General features: G+C 30.7%; 1 protein-coding gene across 1 annotated transcript in view; it reads right to left on the reverse strand.

The window, feature by feature from the left end:
* Positions 1 to 16: 16 nt before the first annotated feature.
* Positions 17 to 14,880, reverse strand: part of LOC130448685 (lipopolysaccharide-induced tumor necrosis factor-alpha factor homolog) — a 49,004-nt gene continuing 34,140 nt past the window's right edge. The window contains exons 3-4 of the mRNA XM_056786158.1: positions 14,517 to 14,667; positions 17 to 3,579 (exon numbers count right to left, since the gene is read on the reverse strand). Of these exons, the coding sequence (XP_056642136.1) occupies positions 3,477 to 3,579; positions 14,517 to 14,667 (254 nt within the window). The 3' untranslated portion in view covers positions 17 to 3,476. The remainder of the gene's footprint in view (positions 3,580 to 14,516; positions 14,668 to 14,880) is intronic.

The raw sequence follows: 14,880 nt of genomic DNA on the forward strand, positions 1-14,880 counted from the left end.
AAAACAGATGCTGCAGAGAACAAACACAAACAATATATTTTCATCAAATAACAACTTGTTGATTGTAAACTAACAGAAGGTGTATTCGATGATATCCATTTTATTACCAATAATTAAGAAACCTAATTATAAATTGTAAGGCGATTATTATACTAATCAGCATAATTAGTAATGAATCCAAAGTACTATTTGGAATAATTTAGAAGATTTGTGAAGGGGAATAGGGTAGTTTAGTTTTAAATAGAGTTTTTACGTAATATGAATTTAAATTAATATTTGCTCTATAACAAAAACATTTACTAACTTAAGTCATTGATTTATACAGAAAAATCTTTATAGTGGAATCAAAAAGGTGGACTAAACATTAACATGACATATACTAACAATGTGAAAATAATGCAAGCAGTTAGATAACTTTCATTAGTCTTAGGTGCTTTGATTATTCTGAATACAACAAAATAAACATAATTGGTACATATCGTTATGTAAAATATGAGCCCTTCTCTGAGTAATTTTAATGTATATTGCGAATTCAGGATGTATGGAATTCTTAATTCGAAGATAAAAGTAAATCTGAAGCATCCAGAACTTCCTTATCTCAAAATTTGCATTTATTTGCATTTGGTATTTATCCGTTTAGGCTTTTGGATAAAGAAAACTTACATGCTAGTTAAATGATATGGTTCTATTCTGGATCTTTACACAACTACTATCTACTAGAACAGCAGAAATGAAAGTAGGACAAGACACCATTCAGTCACTGCAAACAGAGGATGCCCACAAGGGGGAGTCGCGTTCTTACTTATAGGGAGCTTAGTAGTAAACAAGCTCTTACGTGGGCTGACTGAGCTTGGCATACCCTGTCAAGGATATACAGACGATATAGCCATCTACGCAAAAGGATGCTTTGAGAATACACTTTGTGACATAGTTCAGAGGACCCAGCTATACAAAAAGGTGGTGTCGATCGGTGGAGCTAAACGTCAATCCGAACCAGACCTACCTAATTTCCTTCACTAGGAAGAAAAAACTCAACCTCAAGCCCATCAAGCTAGACCGGCAAGTAATCACCAAAAGCCACAACAGCTCTGATGGTGTACAGAAACCTTGCAGAGAGATCCTAAGATCCTAAGGTGGATGTACATGGCAATTATGAGACCAATAATCACATATGGGCCAGTGGTTTGCGGTACTAGAACTAGTCTGAATACCACGAGGAACAATATCTCCAAAGTACAAAGATTGGCTTGCTTATGGGCAATTAAAGCTATGAAATCTTGCCCAACAACTGCAATAGTTTTGATTCTAAATCTCCCACCTCTCCACATAGTAATGAAAAACGTATCATTACTTAGAATGTTCAGAGACGGAATCATCAAAGAAAGGCCCTTTCCTAAATAATGACCAGCCCTGGGACATGACTAAAGACATTGCATCGAAAAAGTTTAGGTTTGAGAAAAACTTTACCTCAATAATAAACTGTAAAAGTAAGTGGTACCAAAACACCATACAAGAAATGAACAGAAATGCCATCAAATGGTATTCAGACAGATTAAAAACAACAAACGGAACTGGAAAAGGAGCTTAATAGGGAAGCCTGTGAAACGCTAAGGAACTCCAGAGCACTACACCTGGGAGCACTTGAAATAGAAGACGAACATCTCTGGCAATGACAACCATCCCACATTCTATATGTATTTCGCATGTTCTATACATTTATCACTTAATACTCCTTGTATTCGATAAATTTGGTAATGAACTAAAGATAAAAGGAATTATTAATATTGAGGGTGGATTAACTTCAAAGAGTATGTGTGACATCATTTATTTCACTAATTTTTTTATTTGGAGGCCACTTTGGTTCTTATTTAAACTAACCCTTTCTAATATAATGATTTATGGTATTTATTGACCTCATCCATGTTATTTGACTATCAAAAGGTTGAGAATTAAGATAATAAATAGAAAACAACATATCTGCAAAATAATTTCTTTTAATGTGAATTGGTGACTACAATATTCTTAACTGTATAAAACATACAAATATTAAAATAGATATATCTCAAAAGGATCAATATTTTTATCTTATCTATACTTTTGTATACACTGTAAGTAAATAGCATGTAATTAAATTTAGGTAGATAAAATTATAACATTACTCAACAAAATATTATTAGAAACTAAAAATTACAAATGAATTAAATGACACATTTTTGGTATGTAACATAAACCTGTATTTATTATGTGAACCATAATATCTAGATTGTTCGCAATATAACATACAGAACACTCATAGTGTTTATTAAATAACCAAGGATGAATTGAATATACCTTAAAGTCGTATAAACATGCACTCAAGTTTTGTGTTAATATTTTTTCAATGAAATAAAGTATCCTAATGATGGCAATATAAATATTACACATGTCCAAAAAGATTTATTCAACGTTTTTACTAAAAACTTTATTAGTAGCTTTTGAAAAAGAGTCATGACAGAAGCTATCTTACAAAATTGAATTTTACAAAGAATAGGGAAGGATGCTCAATCAATGTCGTTTATATACTTCCCTAGGAAGACATATAATGAACTAAGAATTTGCTGGTAATACTTATACGTTCAAGGAATCCATGGAATGTTCATAGGGTATTCTTGATGTGAAAAACAAAGGCACTTATAACAAGGTTATTATTTAAAAATAAACCCCTATTAAAATCACAAATTTCTTCAAAATAAAATCACCTAATTGTAATATAATTAACAGATTAATACAAAATCAAGTCTGTAATCTACTCAAGCATTAGTAATAATTCTAGAGTAACTAGAATGTTTTTAGAATCACTACAACGCTTCTTCTTGGAAGTGAAGAACTTTTTTGGTTTAGTAATTACTTAATATCTATTATATAAGTATCGCAAACACAATAGAATTTTTTGAAGGTCTTAGTATAAATAGTTTTAAAGAATAGAATGAAGTTAAATGAAACATGCGACTTTAATCAAAAACCTTCTTAATTTTTTCCTCAATCCCGTATATGGAAATCTGTTAATTTATATGACAAAATAAATTAGTATTTCATTGCATATAGTCTGTTCTAATTAGCTGATCAATTACTTATCATTTTAAGTTAAAATTACTAACAAAAAAATTATTAAGAAATAAAATTTGAGCGACCAAAAATTAAGAAATTGTTTCTTATGAAAATCGCCAAATTTTGGTATATAATTGGTATATAGTACAAATTGATTTAAATACTATAAAGTATACGAAAAAATTATACTGTTTAAGCATAAAATATTGAGGTGAATATTTATTTATATAAATGTATTTTTTATTACAAAACTTTGATAAGCATAAAAACAATCAATTTTAAAATCTCCCTGAAATATTATAGAACGTAACGCCTATGTACATTGGCATTGTAATCTTAAAGCGGAAGTACTATATATTCAAAGTTTTGAATTAAACATAATAAAATTTTTAATTTTCATATTTTCCTATGTATGCTCTACAGTTTGGACAATAATGGGTTTTGGCTTGGCATGAATCCATACAATACGGAATGCAGCAGCATGGCCAACACCTGAAAAAGAAATAATTGTATAATAATCAATAAAATTTAAACATAATCAATCCTGAATTTGAAATAATGATGATACCGAAAATTAATTAAAGATAAAAATATAAGCATAAACGTTGGAATCAACTTATAATTATATAAGTACAGCATTTGTGTCGAAACATCGGCAAACTCGAAGGATGATTTGCATTTACTAAATGCAAAGTGATATCCTGAAATATTTCGAGAATTTTTTTAAAAATTGACAGAGGGAGAACAGGGCAGAAATAATTAAATATAAATTGCAATCATAAAAAGTATTATAGGGGAATTGAGATCTCTTCAATACCACAAATTTTGTACATTATAATTTATTATAGTGGTTTCAATTATTTCATATCTCCTTTTAGAAACTTTTTCATAGAAATACGAGTATCACTTTGTATTAAACACGGCTTCGTTTATATGAAAAGGTATTAAGTAATCGTTCAATAAATGGTCCAGATTTTTAACCATTTTTTCCTTCAAATGCCTGAATCAAATAAATTAAATTATCCTTTTATATTGTTAGGAAATTTATGAGAAATCCGTATTATTAAACAAAATCATTCTAGTAAAAACATAATTACTGTTGAAGTAATTAATATTCTATCGAAACTAAAATATCAGGTGATAAGTATGCTATTGCATACAACTGAATTATTCATTCTAAATTAATTAAATTTAGTGGAAAGAAAAGGTAACAATGTATCTAATTAATCCTGAATATGATATGATATATATCAAGTGTCAAATGTAAAAGGCTTAATATCAAGTCTCAAAAATTTGTGTCTAAAGTGAGTATTCTCAAACCGCCTATTTAGTTTTATCGTAGCTGTTAAAATGTTTTACCCTTAATTCGGCCTTCAGTTTTGCGAACAAAAAATAGTCAGATTAGAGCTATATGTGGGTGCTGCATCTCTGGGAGCCACATTCTTGTGCAGTAGCTTTGGAAAGCGAAGCAGTGTGGACTGGATCATTGTCATGGGCCAAGCGCAAACCTCGGCTGATTTTGCCACGCAATTTTAGATAATTTTTTGGCGCAACTACCTTAGTAAGTCAGAGTAATATATCGCGTTCACGGTTGTATTTGATTTCTTAAAAAGGATACTTTCGCAGTCGAAAAATATTGTAGCCATCAATTTTTTGATGGTCTTCGTGACCTTTCCTTTTTTGGCACAGGATCTCCTTTCCTATGCTACTCCATGGAATCTCTTTTGGATGTCGCATATAGCAAAAGACTGTTACAATAGATTGGATTACACTTTCTTGGTTCTCGCAAAAAAGCTCTAAAAATTTTTCACTATATTCTACTCGATGTTGCTTTGCACTTTTGCCTTAGAACCTTAGAAAACTTGTTTTAGAAATTCTGGTCAGTGCTGACATTTCTTTTGTTTTTGCACCGGTTAATTAGAACGAAACAACTTAAACCAATTATTAATTGTTAACAAGGATGGACATAAGTCACCGTAAATAGCCTCTATTCCGTTTTTGATTTGTGTTGGTGTTAATCCTTCTTAGCCAAAGAAGGCGAAACTTAATTTAAAAAATTTTTCAAAACAACTTGACCTAGTGTTCGTTCGAGCCCTACTATAATGGATCGAAGCAGCATTTTGAAACTTTGTGTAAAGCTTGTTGAGACTTGTTACTAACGCGTACATAAGATTTCTGCGAACGCACTCTACAATATGAGGCAAAAAACTCATGGATCGCACTATATACATCTATTTAAGGTGTTTTAGTTTTAAAAAGATTCGAGGTGTTTATTTCAAATCAAAATTGAGTCGGCAAGATTATGGATTCACTCAAAAACAAACAAATAACGAAACAAAGTGAAGAAAAGAATATAATAAACTAGAACTAAGATAAATTATGTTCTGTTTATCTATACAAAATATGTGATTTAAATAATGTCGTTCCAAGACAAAGTGTATGTATTAGTCGACAATAACGCTGACCACTATCACGTTTTGGAACGGAAATATGATTAATTATCATCACAGCAAACGGCAAGAAGCAATCTTTAAAGAAACGGTGTACCAATATGTTTCCAAACAAACAAAGATACTAGTAGTATATTTTTATATCTAGAAATATTCAAAAACAGTTTTAGGTATAATTATTTTATAAAATATATTATGAATACACTGATATTTGGCAATATTCTTGCTATTTCAAGAAAATTCTATCCAGTGGACTGTGGGTGGGTGCCCCAGTGCTTTTTACTTTGTGAATGTAGCCAAAAATTCATCAAATTCTATAACCCCTTCTCATGATTCGCTTTCATATCTTACTGATGTAAATACTAACTTACACAGTTTCTTCTTTATGCTCGTAGTTTTAGCAGAGCTTCACAATGCAATTAATGACATCAAAAATTCGAGTCTGCACGATTACAAATCAAATCACCTTACCATTTTAATTAAAGTTTCATTTCAAAATGGCATTTTTCCCAATTGCCTTAGACGGCTATAATTTTACCTCTGCAATCTGCATAAAGGAGATAAAAATCAAGGCATCGAATTATCGTCCAATTGCACTTGCCACATTATCTAAGATCATAGAAAGATTGGTCAAAAAGAGGCTTTTATCATTTGTGTTTAAATATAAAATACTTACTACCCATCAATTTGGGTTTTTAAGTAACAAATGCAGAAATCATGCTATAATGTCCCTCTAAATAATGTGTACTCTAGCCTAAGCAGGCATCACTGCAACAAATTTTTGTAATTTTTCTAATGCTTTCGATTGTGTTAATCATAATATTTTAATCAACAAATTGCTGTACTACGGTTTCAAGGGAACACCTCTCGCAAGGTTCAAGTCATACCTTACCAACAAAAGTCAGCTTGTAATGGCTGATACAACGATGTCTTCTTGCAAGCCAATAGAATGCCTCAGGGCTCACTTCTAGGCTCTATTTTGTTTCTTCTGTTTATAAACGACATCGCCTATCTAGACATCAGTGGTAAAAAATGTCTTTTTGCAGACGACACTTGTTTCTCGACCATATCTAGTGACCTAATCACCATTAAATCATGGTGCGATTCTAATCTTCTCTATCTCAACGTTTTTAAAACCAAAGTTTTATCATATAAAAACACATTGGAGCCTTTTTTATCTTTTTTATTAAATAGCCCCACCATTGAGGTCGTTGAATTTGTAAAATTTATAAGACTTGTTATATATTGCAGCCTTATCTAAAAAATTAAACTAAACAGCAGGACTCACTGCAGGGACTTCTTTAAAAGATTAAAAATTCTGAATCTTCCTTCCTTATTCATCTTTTAATCCGTTTGCCTAATTCGTAAGCAAGCTTCTCCAATTTCAGAAAGGTCGTTACATGACTATCCACTTAGGAACGCTGATCTTGACCTTTATCTACCTACTCCACGTTCCGAATTAGTTAAGGACTCCATATTTTACAGTGCAAAAAATGCATAATCACTTGCCAATTGAAATCAAAACGATATCATCTTTTCCTGCATTTCGCGATAATTTGAGGACATATTTGCTGGAAACAGTGGAAAGTGCCTTTTATTCTGTAAGCGACTATTCTAACAATAATATTCAATTCCGGGAACACTGTTCTAATTTTTGCTATGGACTCATATACGATTTATATATTTATTATATATTGATTTAGTTTTTATCAGCTTTTGTCTACAAATTGTAACAATTTTTTGACAATAAAGCATTTCTCTCTTTTTCTGAGGGCGTTCGATGTATACAGTAAGTACGGATATTTAAAACGCTCACGATTCATGATATTACTACGTTCATTTACACTTTAACTGTTTTTTACACATTACAACCATTGTTTAATAGTGTACCTACGTTAGAATTCATGACAATGAATTTCAACTTTACTCAATAGCGGATTTTTGAGCTAGTTATTAGAAAGGAATAATTCATATAAAAGCAACATTCCTGTAGGTACATATATGCTCACAATGATCACTTTTTCAAGCATCAAATCATTATTATCTATCATTTAAATAATTCTTGAAGACCAATTGTAGCAAGAGTGATGCCAAAAATTTTATTTTGTATTTTTTTGTGCTTCTAAATGAGGTGTAGTTTTTTTAAAATCTGTTTGATTTTTTTATTTTTAATAAAAATTATTTAAACTTGAGGTCATTGTTTCTTTTACTACCTATTAAGTTCCTAGTACAAATTTCTTGAGTGTCATTCAACACTCATTTCTTATAATCTTTCGTAACTTGTATAATCATGACCTTAATATTTTATTATTAACGGTTGCGATTGGATTAAAATGAAATTAAGTAATAACGATTGATTTTGTAACTAGATCCGTAAAAATTAGGCTAAAGGAATTTGAATACATAATGTTTATGTCCTTATTTTCATCTTTTTTATGATATTTTTAGAAGTCATTTATTTCCCCGCATACATACATAAGTTTTACAATATCAAAATTGCGTCAAATTCTAAATGTAAAACAATGAATATATGTGGGTATTTGCTATCAAAAATATTTTACTTCAATTCAGACAAATATAAGTACTGTTCATTAGAAGTTGGATGACATTTGGGTGTGCAGTAACAAAAAGAAACGGGGTTTTTATACATTTTTGCTATTTATATCATCCCCAGGTAGCACTGATAGTAAGTAGATATTTAAATTTTACCAAACATACTTTGATACGACATATCAACTCATGGTAGTGAGAAAATATAAATGCGCAGAGGGAGAACATTGAAAAGCATATTGAATTGAAAAAAGAGTTTTATTCTGTCACATTAGTGATTTGATTTTTTGAAAAAGTGATAGTTTTTTGCTTCTTATTTCATTGAATTCCTCTATTAACAATTTTTATTAATTTTTGCAACTAATTCTTCTTCGTTTAAGCGTATTGCTAAGCCAGATAGTCAATTCTACTTTATTTTGTTTTTTAAATAGTTTTACGAAATTTTCAATTTTTTCTGCAGATTCACAATTTTCAAATTATTATCAAAAATTTGATATGCCCAGATGAACAAAATTTTAATCTCAACATATTTAGTTTCAAATTTCTCATAGACTTTCATGTTTTCATATGTTTCCAAATACGTAATGAATGAATAAAATTTAACATTTTTCAATAATAAATTCTTTTAATGTAGGTATGCCAAAATCAATAATAATGATAAAAAACAGGCTTTCAGTAATAGCTACATTAATTTTAATCCTTATTGACTGACTATTGTTCAATTGGTGGAACTTCCTCACAAAATGAAGATTTATATAAAATTAGGCACCCCCCTGAAAATAATCGGGGCGTCCAAGGTTATATTCGCTGAGACGATAAGCTAAACAAATATCTGTTTACGAGGTTACTGAAGAGACTGAATATATTAACAATAATAACCCTGCTACGCGATTAAGTCAAGGCTACTCTATTGTTTCAAAAAAATAGTGCAACCAATGAACGAATTAGCCACACAACTGTAAAGAAATATGAATGTGGAATGTCCAAAAAAAAGGATAATTTTCTTGATACCTCATTACAGACAATTATATTTGATTATCTTGTTTACTAATAATAACCTTGAAATAGTAAGGAAATAGTAATCGTAGTATTATACTATAGATTTTTATAGCTAATAATAATAATAACACATAAAAAGTGGAATTTACAATTTGTATAAAATTCTTTTGGAAACAATTTTTCCAAATGGTTTTTTTTTTAAATTAAAATTGTAATTAAAATTGAATAAAAAAGGCTTGAAAACTAAACTCTATTTGAAAAGCACTATAGGTTTTGGTGTAAATATTGACGCAATTAGTATTCAAAAATAATTTAAATAAGTATATTGTGAACATATAGTTATAGAAATTAGAGCAAAGCTGGTCATATAGGAATTATTACCTTATAATAATCAACTAAAAAATTCGCTATTGAGTAAAGTTAAAATTCATTGTTATATTATATATTAAAAAATCGTTGTAATGTGTGAAAAAATAGAAGTATAAATGAACAATACTAATATAATGAAGTGTGGGCGCTTTAACTTTTTCCATTGCTCCAGAAGTAACTCACATCAAACTCCCACACTTTATGATATTACATGTTCATCAAATCTTCAACTATTTTTTCCTACGAGCGGTTATATCGATCACTGTTGCTAAAGAAGTTAATATTTTCGTTTTAAGGCGAAACTAGAATGTAAAGAGATATTTCTGTGTAACTAGGACTTCTATGTGGAAGCAACAAATTCTATTTTGTGTTGCCTAATCGTGAAAAACTTGTCATAGAACAATAACTTCCTTTCTCCCAAATTCTGCAGCTTCCCCAAACATTGAAGACAATAGTTGACTTCAGTAATTTTATTCCTTGTTTCATAATCTGTCTTCTGACATAATAAATAGTTTCAATAACTCTAAAAATGAAGTTGCTCCAACATCTGAATATAATAATTGTTAAAATACTATTATTTCACACATTACAATCTTTCTTTAATAATTTTAAATTTATCACATTGTACAATAGTGTCTACTAGCTTTTACCCGCGGCTTCGCTCGCATGGAATCCATTAAATAAGTATCAGAAATCATTATAATAGAAAAGAACGAACTCTGTAGTTATATTAGAACCTGAGATATAGATCTTTGAATGTAGAAAAATTGCCAAAAACCTACAAAAATCCATAACTCCACATTGAATGTCCGCGCCTAGCTCAACCGATTTAAGTGTTCAGAAACTCAAAAGAAAGAAGGTGATTCAGCGAGTGTTCTTAAACAAAAACGAAGTCTCTATCTTGAATAGAACCTGAGATATTGAGGATAGAACGTGTGTATGTGAAAAACTCCCATAAGTAATGTACAGGAGGAAATCGCATTTGAGTATAACTTGAGAATGGTGAAAATTAGATGAAATCCGATGGTTGATGGCTGATCTGTGCATCAATACCTTTCATTGAAAAAAAAAAATTAAGCAAATCGGTTGGGTAAAACGCCTGAACGGACTCGGAATGGAAATCATCAATTTTTTTAATATATAAGATGACAATGAATTTTAACTTTACTCAATAGTAAAGTTTTCAGCTAATTATTAGAAAATAATCATTTCTATATAACCAACTTTCCTTTACATTTCTGTACAATATGCTATTTCACTTTATCAGTGTATATTTTTGTGAATATATACAAAATTTTATAAAAAAATTATTCGCCTCCGGAATATAATTCGATTTACCAGCCATAGGCTTGTAAGCCGTGTTCACGAATCATTCAATCAACCAAGATATTTTAAACTTGAAACTCTATTTGGCGACAGGCCATGATTTATTTCACAAATTTCAATTTGGTCCAAAATATCAAAAATATCATTATTGAATGCCAACAATATGAAATTCCAAGAGATTTAGTGAAAATTTGATAAGAAAATCTCATCTAAATAATTCAATATACGAATATAGTCTGGTCAATTTTTCCGGAGTTTCCGGAAAGCCAAATATTAGTGGAGGGCTGGAGTTTACCATTACAAATAAAGTTTTAAAAATCTCCATCGATCTTATGTGTGCTGCAAAAGTTATTCGTTGTCAAAAGTTAAAATTTTAGGTTTTTTGGATTTTTCTCGGTAATGGTAAGTTTTATCAAAATAAAAACCTCATCAAACCAAAGCTGTAGATCTTGAAATTCTGTACAAAAATTGTCTGCATGCTTTTTTCTAAGACTTACCATTCCTGAGATATCGTGATTCTAAGAGCCACATTATACATGATATGCACATATACATATCAGGCACTTATTTGTGCTATTTTATAGCTCGGAAAAATGGCTCAGTTCGTCAGCAATTTACAGAAGTGGGAAAAAGTCAGTATTTAAATTATTCAAAAAAAATATTTGAGTGACTACGCTAAAGTATTTACAGAAATTGATCCAACATTTCAAACAATAATTACGGAAGGAATTTGCTTGCTTCTTGGGATTTATGGAGCTCTAAAAAAATTACTTACTATGATAAATGCCGTAAAAAATACGCGAAAAAAGAAACAAGTACAGCTATCATGTCTTCCTTCAACATCGGCATCTGCTATTCACCACATGTATCGAGTAGACTTTCAAGTTCAAACATGGCTAGGCAATCAACTGAACCCAGGAGACTGGGTTTGGAAATTGGTAGATAATACTCTGGAACCGATTATAACTTTACTCCCACCTTCTACAGAAAAACTCCTCGACAATATTTTTTGCAATTGCAAAAAAGGTTGTAGTGCTAAATGTGGCTGAAAAAAGTCAGGTTGCTGTGTTCTCCAGCGTATACCAATTGTTAAGATCAGTCTTTCCCAAATGTCCAGTTGAGTACAATAGAGACCAATGACCCAGCCACACTTGAATAATTTATGAACATCCAACAAGAAGAAGTAGAAGAAATCAAAGAAGACCTGACTGTTGAAATAGACTTTCCAGAGTATAAATTTAATTGAAATATGTAAAACAATCAAAACAATAGTTAACCCAATGATCAATAGTAATATCAATAATAAGCTAATATCAGAACTTGACGGGTACTATTTCCTTAAATTATCCTAAAATTGTCATGACAATTAGTGAAGCAGACTTACAGGGAAAACCACGGTAAAAAACGCGTCCTTGTCGGGGCATTGTGTATGTTTAGCAGAGTGCAACGTGCAGTTTTGTTACGTAGAGAAAACCTCTAATCAGTATCAGTATTTACTGCGTTATAACACAGTTATTATCAATATACCTACAACATTTCATAGTTGCCCATTGCTGTAATTTAAATAAACAATTTGCTCGAAATTATTTCTAGTAATCTACTCCTCGTTATCGAAAAAACAGTTGGATATTATTTTTATGAAGCTTCTTCAACGAAAACAGAAAACATTCAAAACAAAATTTGGCGTGTATAATGAAAAATCGACGTTTATCACTATAATATGAACTAGGATATTGTGAAAAGTAAGTTCCTTATATACATAGACATATCCGTGGATTTATAATTATAATAAATAACTAATAACTATCGCAACCATTTTATGGATTTTGCGTTTGGTTTAAAACAGAATATGAACTTTAGAACCTATTTGATAACGTACGTTGTCGACGATAAGATGCCTGAATGGTGATGTCAGAGTACTGAGAACTCTACAGTGTTGTTGAGAATTAAATACCATTATAATCATAAATAAAAAATGAAGATAATGAAACATTCAAATTTATGATATTGAGACACTAGAAAAATTCAACAATTCGGCATATTTCGCCTAAAGAATAACAAATGAGTAAGCTATAACGAAAAGCAGTTCGGCATTTATAAATAATCCAAATCGGTGTTAAATTATGACCGTTTCAAAAAGGATGTATTATGTTTACTTATTAACACCTGCAAAATTACAACCTAATCATTTAGTAAAATAGAATTTGGATGAGTACTTGTTTAAATTAAGTTGAATAAACTTTATTATAAAAGATATTTTCATAGTAGCAAATATATATCATTTTAGCTATATCTATGAGATAAAAACTGTTCAGTTACAAGGAAGCTCAATTAAAATATAAGTTTGTCAACTAAGTACTTTCGCTTTTTACTGATGGATAGCGTTGCTTTATTTTTTGTTTGTCACGTGATACTGTTCACATTGACGTTACTTTAGGTTTAGAAGCAAGTAGAGCGTGATTTTTATTAAAACTTTTAGTTGTGGGTTCATTTTAAATAGAGTGAAGAAACAAACATTTTCGGCATATTTTACTTTTTTTATTTCCGTAAAGGAAAGAAAGCTGCTGCGGCTCACAAAGAAATATGTGAAGTTTATGGTGATGATTGCTTAATAGAACGCACGTATCAGAATTAGCATAAAAAATTCCGTTCTGGTTATTTTTCCCTTAAAGATAAGCAACGTTCTGGTCGGTCTAATGAAGTTGATGATGACCAAATCAAAGTCATAATTGAAGAAAATCGTCATATAACTGTTCGAGAGGTTGCACACAACAATTGCAAAACACTTAAAATGTCTTGGGCTAGTTAAGAAGCTTGATATTCGGGTATCTTACGAATTGAAAGAAATTCATTTAACACAAAGAATCAACATTTGCGATATGCACCTTAATCGAAATAAAACCGATCCTTTCTGGTAAAGAATCATCACTGGTGATGAAAAATGGGTCCTGTACAGTAACATAGTTGGAAAACGATCGTGATGATGATGAACCACATCGAAAGCTGAAAAACAAAAAAAAACTCATGCTGTCAGTTTAGTGGGATTACAAAGGTGGTGTGTTTTTGGAGCTGCTTTCAAGGAACCACACGATAAATTTTGATGTTTACTGTCAACAATTGATGAAACTGGATGAAGCAATGAAAGAAAAGTTGTCAAATCGGAAAGGTTAAGTGTTCCACCGTGATAATGCAAGGCCTGAGACATCTTTAGCAACTCGTGGGAAACTGCTTGGCTAGGAAGTGATATCACAGCCCCCATACAGCCCTGTTCTGGCACCATTTGATTACCATTTATTTCGATGTTTGCTTTGAAAGGTCAAACTTTCACAAATGACGATGACCTTCAATCGCACCTGGTTCAGTTTTTTGCTGATAAGGACCAGAAATTTAATGAGCGCGGAATCATGAAGAAATATGGCAAAAGGTCAATGAGCAAAATGGAAAGTATATAATTGATTCAAAACTATTCTTTTTTCAAAAAAAGTGTTTTACTTTATACTGCAAAACCGAAATTACTTTGTCGCCAACCAATAATATATTCATATTTAATGGAAATAGTATTAACTAATATTTTGACGGAATATTGCAAATTAAGGACTAATTACAACAAAATATGAGTAAGGATGTATACAGATAGAGTCCATTTAAATTAATTACTCATGAAGTATTTGGAATTCCTAAAACAGTGCAACAATGCAATGAAATCATTGTAATGCCGGTGAGTTCTAGACTTACCCGAAAAGACATAACAGTAAAGCAAACAAATGTGTTTTTGTAGTCGTTTCAGTTTCAACGGATGTAACTATCTGAGCATGGCAAGATGGACATGTTGTAGAAGTTGGAGATGGTCCAACCGGTACGTGCGCCACTGTGTGAGTCACAATTACTGAAAAATAACAAGAAATCGATAAATAAATAGAGACAAACACATTATAGAATATTTTTAATTGTATTTTTTCTGAAACATTATGATACGCTCGTGATAAAACAAAGTTTTTCCTCATTTTGATACTATATTTCAACAAAGAAAAAGTTATACATTTGTTTTATGGATAATACCATTATAAAGATGTTTTCCTTCACGCTGCTGTATTAATTT

This window comes from Diorhabda sublineata, chromosome 9, assembly GCF_026230105.1.
Source record: "Diorhabda sublineata isolate icDioSubl1.1 chromosome 9, icDioSubl1.1, whole genome shotgun sequence".
Classification (NCBI taxonomy): domain Eukaryota; kingdom Metazoa; phylum Arthropoda; class Insecta; order Coleoptera; family Chrysomelidae; genus Diorhabda; species Diorhabda sublineata.